Genomic DNA, 12,042 nt, shown 5'->3' with positions numbered 1-12,042 from the left:
AGTTAACATGATGTAATAGTGTGTTTGAATCAGCCCAAAAGCCAACATTAAGCCTAATGGGAAAAATATAGAGACATTCCCATTAAAGTCAGGAGTATGACAAGGGTGCCAAGTACTGCTACTAAGTATTACACTGGAGTTGCCAGTCTATGCTGGTCATTTAATTACTTCAAATATTTGGTGAACCTATGTACTATGTATTTTATGTATATATTTATATACACGTTTGTATATAATTTGCGTTTAATTCTCTGTTTCCTTATATCTGTCCTTCTAAAATGCATCTGCCTTACACCAAAGATTCAGTTGTGATGCCAGTTGGGAGATCACATCCGGAAAGATTGGTGTACACACCTATAGAATATGGTATATACTTTTAATCAAGAACCTACATATGGTGCTATTTCTTCCAGAGCCATGATTCATGAGTCTGGGATTCAAGGGGTGGTAGCAGGACTGACTTGTCATCTAAGACCAAGTAATGTACTCAAAACGTTTTTGCTTCCCACCAAACAATTTTGGACTGCTGGTTTAGAGTTCTTATTTTCGCTGTAGACTGGGTTGCCCAAGATGCGGACAAAGTCTTACTTGCTAGTAGTTTATTTGAAATTTTTTTCTCACCGGAAGAGACAAAGGAGTGTAAATAGCAAAGAAAGGAGAACCGATAACTGGAGCGGCTTTTTAAGCTAGCCACTACTGGAGTGAATAAGGCTTGATGAAATGCATCATAGAACCATCCATCTTAGTGAAAATGGGAAGCATATATTCCTTACCTCTTGCCACTTGTTTTTTAAGGGTTGGCACATGGGTTCTAAACTCTCTTACATTCTCAGGTTGTGTATGTATCAGTATTAAAATGGCTACTAGTGATATTCTACTCCATGAAAGCAGAAAAACCCTATGGCAGGATGCAATAAACAGGTGGAGCAGGTGTAAGGTAAGGTAATACAGTTAGATTGTATCTCTCTGAAGCTTGTTGAAGTCTGCAGAACTGGTTACTGCAGCTGAAATGAAAGATGTCTGAGAGTCTGGAATAGTGTACACGAAGGTTCTGGTATAGCGCCTAAGGAATGCTTCTACCAGGATTGCTTTAATGGCTCTATTCTACTGGAAGCTGGCACTGCCAGTTCGCCATTTTAGTTTTTTTTGTGTGTGTGTGTTACTGAACCAACAGACAAATAAAGGAGTTACCATATTGTCTAGGGTAATTCAATCCAAATTAATAATAGAAAATTGGATTTCTCTATACAAAAAGGAAAGACCATGCCTGGTGCCCAGGAGATTCTTTGGAGTACTACTTGGTAAAAGTTAATGGAAAACTGTAACAACCCAAATAAAAGCAAGAACACTGAGGATTTGGACTCCTAAGGAATGAAGACTGAATGAAATAAAAGACCATGTGGCTGAAGAGGAAGTAAACCGTAGAGGAAGTATGGAAAAAGTTATAAATATTGGCTACGGACTTATGATCAATACAGAGTAAGAAAGCTGGAAACTAGGAGGTAATCTGACATGTGGAGAGTGGTGGCAGGGTGCTATTAAGGTTTCCTACAGAGATTTAAAAAAGCTAAACATACCTCAGTGGAATGAAAATCTAGGTTTCTATCTCTGCATGAGAAAAAATAGAAAATAATCTGGGGGATTTATCTTTTATTCCAGTACTTTCTATGCATCTGCTGATGATTGGTTCATAGAGATCTATAATTTCTTTTAGCTGTAGGTTTGTGTCTCCCCATGAGTATGTTTTGTTTTGTTTTTTAAGATTTCATTTATTTATTCATGAGAGACACATAGAAAGGCAGGTTCCTTGCAGGGGGCCTGATGCAGGACTCCATCTGCAGACCAGGGATCATGCCCTGAGCCAAAAGCAGATGCTCAACCACTGAGCCACCTAGGCGTCCCTACCCTTGGGTACGTTTATGAGAAATGGTTGCAGTGAGAGATTATGCCACCCTGGGAATCTTTCCAAAATATGTGTCTTTCGTGGCACTTTGTTCAAAGACCACAGATGACTTCTTGCCCATAAGACAAAACCTCTTACACTGTTAGATGTTTTAGGATATTCACAGTCCCTGTTCCTTTCTAGGGCTTCTCCAGCCATCCTCCTTCACCTCCCAAAATGTAGGTTACAGCCCCACAAGACTACTGTCCATTCCCTAAACAGGCAGTGATTAAGCATCCATATATGGACTTCTCTCCTTCCCCGCCTTCCCCTAAAGTATAGTCAGGTGTGATCAGTGATGTAATCAGTCACTGCTCCAGGACTCTGAGCATTAGTCCTAAGGGTCTTGGATAATTTCTGTTACTTTAATGAGTTCCTTTAGGATATAGACGCCTCTGGGACCCAGAGCCTCTCAGGCCCAGGGATACATAGAACAGGAAATGTGAGAAGGGATATTGCAGACACAGGTGATGACTACAGAGACTGTCACTTCACATGTTTTAGTAAATAAAGGGAAACAGGACCTTAGGTTAATGTGCTGGAGTCATTCTCAGACACCCTGGGTAAGTTGGGCAGAGGGTGAATGAGCCTGTCTCTTAGGGTCCGTCCAACCCAAGGGTCTTGCTTTCCCAGGTTGTATGACGTTCTGTAGGATAGTTATTCAGGTATGATAACCCTCCCCTTCTACATATTCCTGCCTCCCAAAACTTCTCCACATTCTAGAAATATTTTTGGCTGATACTCAGCAGCTACATTTAGTCTTTCTTTTTAATGCTAGCATTCATAAGTATTGCTATGTAAGGTCTCGTGGGCAGAAATTACTTTTATTTCTTCCTTTTCTCCCCAAATTGCTAAACCTCTATCCATCACATTTGGTTTTTTTACAGCAATATCACTGAATCATGTGAATACAACACAAGGAAATAGTGATGGTGTGGATGTCTATACTGAGTTGTCTATTTAGGTTAAAAAGCAGTGTAGTTCAAGTATTTCAAGTTTTCCATGAGTTAGAGGATATGTCAGGGAATTCTATGATGAAGTGTCAAAAACTAGCAAGTTCTTGTTCTGAGATGACTTAGTAGGAGTAGATATTCTAATAGGAGTTTGCTGTCTTTAAAGTTGAAGGAATGCATGTCTCAGCCTGAAGCACAGTCAATAAATATTTATGAAACGTTGGCTACGTCCAGGCACTGTGCCAGGTGCTGACACTTCTGCAGTCATAGAAGGCAGATGTGAAGCAAATGGTGGGTATTTGTCAGAAAGGGAATATAAGGGAAGGGAGAAGAAATGTGTGGGAAATATCAGAAAGGGAGACAGAACGTAAAGACTGCTAACTCTGGGAAACGAACTAGGGGTGGTAGAAGGGGAGGAGGGCGGGGGGTGGGAGTGAATGGGTGACGGGCACTGGGGGTTATTCTGTATGTTAGTAAATTGAACACCAATAAAAAATAAATTAAAAAAAAATATCTTTCCACTAAAAAAAAAAAAAAGAAAAAAGAAAAAAGGCAGATGTGGCCTTCCCTGAATGTTTCCAATCCACTAGGGAGAGCCCTGTAAACAATCCCCTGGGAATTGAGTGCTTTAGGGGCAAGTCCAGGATGCTGTGGATAGCAGCAGGTCTCACCTGGTCTGAAGGGAACAGGAGAGGTATAGCTGAGTAAATGACATGCAATATGCCTGAAGGATAAGTAGGAGCATCTAGGTGAAGAGGGAGCAGAGGGAAGAAGATGCTAGGTGGAGGGTACAGCAAGTGGGAAAGGCTGGAGGCAAGATATTGTGTCCTTTCAAGACTAGCATTTCTGGAGAGGGGAATGTGAGTGTCACTATGGGGCCAGGTGAAGCTGTGGAAGTCAACAAGGGTCAGGTCGTGAAGCATGTTTTGTGCAATTCCTTTGAAAGGAATTTTGCCTTTATCTTAAGAGCACTGAGAATCCATTAAGACTTTAGAAAGAATGATGATCAGATTTTCATCTTAGAATGCCAACGTGTGAGTGAAGGATATTGATGGAGAGGGTATTCAAGTGTGGAAACAGGGAGATGAGTGAAGAGGGAAGAGGCTGTTCCAATAGTACAGACAAGACATGATGTCAGCCCAGCCAGGATAGTGATGGTTGAGATAAGGAGTGGATGGATGAGAAAGAGGTTTAATGCAGCAGAATCTTTAGGATATATTGGGTGGTTAGATATTGAGGATGAAAGAAAGTAGGGAACAAAAGAGAGCTCTCAGGTGTATGACTTGTGCCTGAGTTTCTTTTACTGATATGTGAGAGATTTGGAGGCACAGATTGGGAGAGGGGCAGGGTGAGGGTGAGTTCATGAGCTTCTTTTAGGATTTTCTGAGCTTAAAATACATGTGCTAAGTCTAAAGAAGATAATCATTAAGCAATTACATACACAGTTTTATAGATTAGATAGTCATCTACATCTGACATTTAAATGGTAGTGCAGTCTTTTGGAGTAGGTGAGTTTTTCTTTGTGGTATATGTAGCATTATAAGAGAACAGTGTCTAAGAAAAAGCCATGGAACGTCAACATGAAGAGACTGACAAAACAGAAAGTAATTAGAGTTAGTGAGGATGTCTGGTCAGTTAGGTATGAGAAAAACCCAATATATATGTATCTCAGAGGTAATAGGAGTATTTTATAAAAGGTGGAATATTGATAAAGAGAAGTGAAGAAAGTCATTTCTGATCATAGAGATTCTGATCTTAGAATTTTGGATATAAATGGTAATTATTGTGATGAGAGTGATACCAAGTAACTTTACAGAACACTTAACAGATCATGTATCATAGAAATATGTTTATTTTTAAATTCAGGTTTAATGGACACTGTAATTTCTTCTTAAAGATACTGAAGACAAAGCATGACAGAAAAGAATCAAACTGTCGTCTCAGAATTTGTCCTCCTTGGCCTGCCCATTGATCCAGATCAGCGAGACCTGTTCTACGCCCTGTTCCTGGCCATGTATGTTACCACAATCCTGGGGAACCTACTCATCATTGTCCTCATTCAGCTGGACTCGCACCTCCACACACCCATGTATTTGTTTCTCAGCAATTTATCCTTCTCTGACCTCTGCTTCTCTTCTGTCACAATGCCCAAGTTGCTGCAGAACATGCAGAGCCAAGTCCCGTCCATCCCCTATGCTGGCTGCCTGACCCAAATGTACTTCTTCCTGTTTTTTGGAGATCTGGAGAGCTTCCTCTTGGTGGCCATGGCCTATGACCGCTATGTGGCCATCTGCTTCCCCCTACACTACACCACCATCATGAGCCCCAAGCTCTGTTTCTCCCTGTTGGTGCTGTCATGGGTGCTGACCATGTTCCATGCTGTATTACACACTCTGTTAATGGCCAGATTGTGTTTTTGTGCCAACACAATCCCCCACTTTTTTTGTGATATGTCTGCTCTGCTGAAGCTGGCCTGCTCTGACACTCAAGTTAATGAGTTGGTGATATTTATCATGGGAGGGCTCATTCTCGTGATCCCATTCCTGCTCATCATCACGTCTTATGCACGGATTGTGTCCTCCATCCTCAAGGTTCCTTCTGCCATAGGCATCTGCAAGGTCTTCTCCACCTGTGGCTCCCACCTCTCAGTGGTGTCTCTCTTCTATGGGACAGTTATTGGTCTCTATTTATGCCCATCAGCTAATAATTCTACTGTTAAGGAGACTATCATGGCTATGATGTACACTGTGGTCACCCCCATGCTGAACCCCTTCATCTACAGCCTGAGGAATAAAGACATGAAGGGAGCCCTGAGAAGAGTCATTTGTAGAAAGAAAATTACCTTCTCTGTGTGATGGTAACATTTGATACTTTTACATATTTCTATCTAGGAGATATAATAATATTGGAATACTATTCCAGATGTTTTCTCTTACCATGGAAAGCCTGTAAAAATGGTACGGTAAATAATTATTCAATATGTAAAAGAGGTACAGTGGAGCTGTGGAGCTGAACTAGGGAAGAGGGGTCTTGGTGACCTGCTGGCTAAGCTCTCCTCTTTATGTTCCCCAGGAGATTCTGGCAAAGTGTATTTTAAGAACTCCTGTTTTAAATGACCTTCATGCCTTACATTCTTTAACTAATTTATGGGAGACTATTTTATTTTATTTTATTATTTTATTTTATTTTTTTAAATAAATGTATATTTTATTGGTGTTCAATTTACCAACATACAGAATAACACCCGTGCTCATCCCATCAAGTGCCCCCCTCAGTGCCCGTCACCCATTCACCCCCACCCCCTGCCCTTTCCCCTTCCACCACCCCTAGTTCGTTTCCCAGAGTTAGGAGTCTTTATGTTCTGGGAAGACTACTTTTTTTTAAAGCCAGAACTCTGTTTTGATTGTGGTATAATTTAAAAAAGATTCTTTATACTTTTACATCAATACTAAATGAGGTCCAACATCTCCACCTCCCAGCCTCCCTCTTAATGTCTCCTACTTACCTCTCTCTGCATGAGATTCACATCATTTTATCTCTTAACAATACTCCCCCCCCACACACACACATATTTATTTTCATGTCCACTCTGTTTTCTGACCTGGCCTGATCTGAAATGGATTTTTCTAGCCCTTGACTATAAGAAAATATTTTGCCTTTACCTGAGAATAACCAAAACCCATGGGACCTAAAATGTATTTCCCCAGGAATGGGGAAAGAAGCTGGAAGCTGGTAAACAAGTTCAGAGTTTAAGGATGCCTCTTTTCTGTTTGGTGTTGTGGACCTTATAAAAGAAGTTTGTGTCTATGTTTTTATCCTTCCCTCAACCTCATGACAATTCCAAGGAATAGAGAAGATATGGTACAATTTCATAGATTGAAAAGCATGATGTTCAATTACTTGTCAAGTCACACAGTGTGACAATCGTTGAGTCTATGTAAGATCCCAGACTAAGTGATTCTATGATTTCTTCTCATTCTCTTTCAATTTAGAAAGAAAGAGGGAAGCCTTTAAAAGACAAAACCGTCATCTCCATTTATGGTATGGACTAGTTTTCCAACTCAGTCCATTTGTGTCCTCAGTTGTCCCCTCTAAGCGATGGCATCCAAACCTACCACTTTCATCCTCGAATACATTCTAGTGAGCTCCACATCTCTATCTGAAGCCAAGACTTTCCTCCAGAGTTTCAAACTGTTATTGTCATGTGCCCTTTGGACATATCCACTTGAGGCTCTATGAACAGTTCAAGCTCAACATGCACAAACAATATTGATTCTTTATGTTCTCTCAAGTCTACTCTTTGTCCTTTATTCTATATCTTCATTTATGATGTCACCTTCTACCCAGTTACCTGAACAGCCAGTTCTGTATATATATATATATATATCTCCACAGAAGTAGATTATACAATATTGCATGGCACATTTTCATTTAATATGGTATTTCTTGAGATAGTTTATTATATGCATGAGACAGCTAAGGTAACACTAGTTCCTATAATGGATAAATTCTGAAATCTCAGTGCCATCATACAACAGATACATAGTGACAAGAAAAAAGATTAATATTTATATTAATGTACTTTCTTCTATAAGTTTCCTTTATAATGAAAAAATTCATTAAAAAGAGAATGAAAAATAGACCCTATTCTCAATAGCAATGAAATTAATGTGCAAGAATATAAGAAGAAAACTTTAAAACTTAACTGAGAGATAAAAAGAATACCACAATAGGTGGACATATACAATGACCCTGGATGGCTCATTTAATTAATTAATTGATTAATTAATTAATTGAACAATTTTAAAAATATTTTATTTATGAGAGAGAGAGAGAGAGAGAGAGGCAGACACAGGTAGAGGGAGAAGCAGGCTCCATGCAGGAAGCCCGACATGGGACTCGATCCTGGTTCTCCAGGATCACGCCCTGGGCTGAAGGCGGTGCTCAACCACTTAGCCACCGGGCTGCCCTTGGGTGGCTCATTTTATTTTATTTTATTATTTTAAAAAAGATTTTATTTATTTATTCATGAGACACACAGAGAGAAAGAGAGGCAGAGACACAAGCAGAGGGAGAAGCAGGCTCCACGCAGGGAGCCTGACGTGGGACCGGATCCTGGGACTCCAGGATCACACCCTGGGCTGAAGGCAGGCGCTAAACCCGCTGAGCCACTCAGGAATCACAGGGGTGGCTCATTTTAAATGGCTTTTGAAGAGTAATCTTTATACACTAAAATCAATCCATTTAAAAATTGTACATTTTGGTGAATTTTGAAACCTCAATATTTTAACAACATCAGTTCTCCAAATACATTCAGTACAATCCAAGTCAAATTCTCAAAGGAATTGTTTTTGTGGAAACTGACAAACATAGTGATGTGAGTTTGACATATTTGACCATATAAAAAGAAGAAAGTTATCTAGGAAAAAAGCATAAACAAACTTGAAAGAGAATTGACAGACAGTAAATGTCTAACAGACACAAGATGAAAATCCAGAATATACAAAAAGCACGTACAAGTAATATAAAAATAAAGCAAACTGAATACCTTGAATAGCCAAAGGAATCTTGAAAAAGGCAAACCAACTAGAGGCATCACAATTCCAGATTTCAAGTTATATTACAAAGCTTCAGTGATCAAAACAGTATGTTACTGTCACGGATCAGTGGGATAGAACAGAAAACCCCCAAATAAACCCACAATTATATGGTCAATTAATCTTCGATAAACGAGGAAAGAATATCTAATAGGAAAAATGCAGTCTTTTCAACAAGTGGTGTTGGGAAAACTGGACAGCCACATGGAGAAGAATGAAACTGAACCACTTTCCTAAAGTATACACACAAATAAACTAAAAATGGACTGAGGGCATAACTGTGAGACCTGAAACCACAAAAATCCTAGAAGAGGGCACAGGCAGTGATGTCTTTGGCCACATTTTTCTACCTATGTCTCCAGAGGCAAGGATAATACAAGCAAAAATAAACTATTGGGGCTACATCAAAAATAAAAAGCATCTGCACAGCAAAGGAAACAATCAACAAAACTAAAAGGCAACCTACGGAATTGGAGAAGATATTTGCCAAGTGACATATCTGATAAAGGGTTAATATCCAAAATATATAAAGAACTGACACAACTCAACACCCAAAAGGTAAATAATCCAGTTAAAAATAGGCATAAGACATGAACAGACATTTCTCCAAAGAAGACATACAAATGGCCAACAGACACATGAAAAGATGCTCAGCTTCACTCATCATCAGGGAAATGCAAGTTGAAAGTACAATGAACTATCACCTCACACCTGTCAGAGCACTAAAATCAACAATGCAAGAAACAAGAGTTGGCAAAGATATGGAGAGAAAGGAACCCTCATGCACTGTTGGTGGGAATGCAAACTGTGCAGCCAGTATAAACAGTATGAAGGGCCTTCAGAAAGTTAAAAATGGAACTATCCTATGATTCAGTAATTGAACTACTAGGCATTTATCCCCCCAAATACAAAAACACTAATTCGTAGGGATACACACACCCCTATGTTTAGAGCAGCATCTTTACAAGCGCCAAATTATGGAGGCAGCCCAACTGTTCATTGATAGATGAATGGATAAAGAAGATGTGGTATATATGTATACATAGTTGGGTATTATTCAGCCTCTTAACTACAGAGAACAAACTGATGGTCACCAGAGGGGAAGTGAGGGGGAGGATGGGTGAAATCAGCGATGGGGTTTAAGGAATTCACTTGTTGTGAAGAGCACTGGTGATGTATGGAGTTGTTTAATCATTATATTGTATACCTGAAACTAATATAATACTGTATGTTAACTATACTGAAATTAAAATAAAAACTTAAAACGTAAAAAATATTTACAGAAAATTCATGAAGAATAAACAGTATGAAAAGATGTTCAACTTCAGTGTTAATGAGGAAAGAGAAAATTGGAAAAATAAGAATTGATAATTGAATGACCACACAATTGACAGATTTATAAATGATTGAATTTCTATTTTAACAGCAAGATGTGAGAATAGAGATTTTAAAAGATGAAATCCTGTGTCATCACACCTACAATGTTCAAAACAAAAGCTACAAGCTTAGTTTCAAATTAGTTTGTTTTGCTTATACTCCATCAGTTGCTCAAATTTGTTCATGTTTCATTCATTCATATTTATAGCACATATCAAGCTCTCTCTTTCTCCCTTCCTTATTCTGTTCCTACCCTCTCTCTCTCCCTCTCTTTCTTCTTCTCCTTTCATTTTTCTTCTTCTTTTAAAATGGCTGATCTATGTTAAATCACTATACTGCACACATGAAACATATAACACTGTATGTTAACTAACAGGAATTAAAATAAAAACTTTAAAAATTAATAAAATAGCCAATCTATTTGAGATAATTTTCAGACATCAAGACACTTAGCCACGAAATTCAGCATTCAGGATCTCCTAGAAACAAGAACATTTTCATACATAATTACAATACCATTATCACACCCGAGAAATTTAACATCAATATACATATATTTAATATAATCCACATGCAAATTTCTCCAACGATAAAGACTTGGTTTTTATTAGAGATTTGTTAAATATAATTCCATACCATACCATACCATTTGCCCATTCAAGTCTAAAATTATTTTTTATACACTCACGGAATTGTGCAACCATCACCATAATCAATTTTAGAACATTTTCACTACCTCTAAAGAAATCCCATTAACAATCACTACCCATTTTTCCTTAGCAATCATCAGTCTACTTTATGTCTCTATGGATTTGCCCATTCTTGATATTTCATATAAATAGTAACATATAATGTCGCTCTTATGATTGCCTTCTTTTAATTAGCATAATATTTTCCAAGTTTATCCATTTTATGGTGGGTATCAGTACTTTGTTTATTTTATTGCTGAATAATATTCCATTGTATGGAGACACTACATTTTCTTTATCCAGTCATCAGTTGATGGTGGCTTCCACACTGGGCTATTGTGACTAGTGCTGCTATGAACATTCATGTACAAGTATTTGTTTTAGAACTTCAGTGTTTTTAGGTATATACCAAAGTGGAATTGCTGGATCATATGGCAAATCTACATTTAACTTTTTGAGGAGTCACCAAACTGTACCTGCCCCCTGCCCAACAACCTCCATCTTCTGCCTGCCTCCTAGCACATGCACTATACTTCAGCCACACTGAACTTCCTTTACTTTTAAAAAGCTCCAGATCCTCTCACCTCTGAGGTTTTCCATATACTATTTCCTCTCTAGATACTTTCATTTCCTTTTAAAAAAGGATTCTGCTTAAACTTCATTAAAAAAGCATGTCCTCTCTTGACACGCTAGGATAAGGCTAGGTGTCCTTAATATACACTCTTATCACATCTTTGATTTTTCCTATGATAACATTTGTAATGCCTTATGGCAATTTGTTTAGTTGCCATGTCTATGAGCTAGACTATATGGTCTTTGAGGGCAGGAACCATGTCTACCTTGGCCACAGTTTTTCCCACAGTCATGGACACAGTGCCTTGCACATGGTAGGTACCCTAGTAAATATTTATAGAAGGAATGCATTAATGAACTAATAGATTAAGTATTTCCTGGGTGAGTCAATCGACACAATGCTTGCTCTCATGGAGCTTAATTAAAGACCACTGGAGAAGGTTGGTATATATGGAAGCAATCATTGGGCAATATATAACAGTGGTAACGAAGTGCTACAGTATTTGATGCTGACAACTGTTGTAGAAGGCCAGATATTGCAGAAGGTAAGAGAAGGGAGATATTAGCATGGCCTGTAATGGGTGGGGAAAGCTTTCTTGAGAAGATGCGACTTAAAGTAAACCCAGAATTCTGTCTCAGGACATGACTTATTCAGAAATGTACAGGAATAAGGGTGGAGGCAAGTAGTGTGTTTGTTACTAATGAGTTTCTTTGGGATCCACGGATCCCAGGGGTCAGAGTATTGTAGAAGAGAGGAGTCACAAGACAATGGTAGGGACTCCAGCTGAACACGCATGATGGGGAAGTAACAAATATGAAGAAGGCTTTGGAGCCACACTGAGACAAGCTGGGTAAGCTGGGAAGGGGTTCAGAAGAAGTAGTTACTCTGAAATCTCCTTTGGCAGATTAAA

The 12,042-nt window shown here is 38.8% G+C and overlaps 1 protein-coding gene across 2 annotated transcripts; it reads left to right on the top strand.

Annotated features, from left to right (window-relative positions):
• The first annotated feature begins 66 nt into the window (after positions 1-66).
• Positions 67-9,789, top strand: LOC112677534 (olfactory receptor-like protein DTMT). 2 transcript variants are annotated; one of them, XM_025476086.3, is made up of 2 exons: positions 67-1,479; positions 4,793-9,789. In XM_025476086.3, the coding sequence occupies exon 2, from the start codon at positions 4,809-4,811 to the stop codon at positions 5,748-5,750; it is 942 nt and encodes a 313-aa protein (XP_025331871.3). In that variant the 5' UTR covers positions 67-1,479; positions 4,793-4,808; the 3' UTR covers positions 5,751-9,789. The 2 variants fall into 2 exon arrangements, with proteins under 2 accessions (XP_025331871.3, XP_025331870.3); XM_025476085.3 differs by having other exon boundaries at positions 67-1,502.
• Positions 9,790-12,042: the final 2,253 nt, after the last annotated feature.

The sequence above is a fragment of the Canis lupus genome, chromosome 9, assembly GCF_003254725.2.
Source record: "Canis lupus dingo isolate Sandy chromosome 9, ASM325472v2, whole genome shotgun sequence".
Classification (NCBI taxonomy): domain Eukaryota; kingdom Metazoa; phylum Chordata; class Mammalia; order Carnivora; family Canidae; genus Canis; species Canis lupus.
This window is presented reverse-complemented; position numbering and strand designations above follow the sequence as displayed.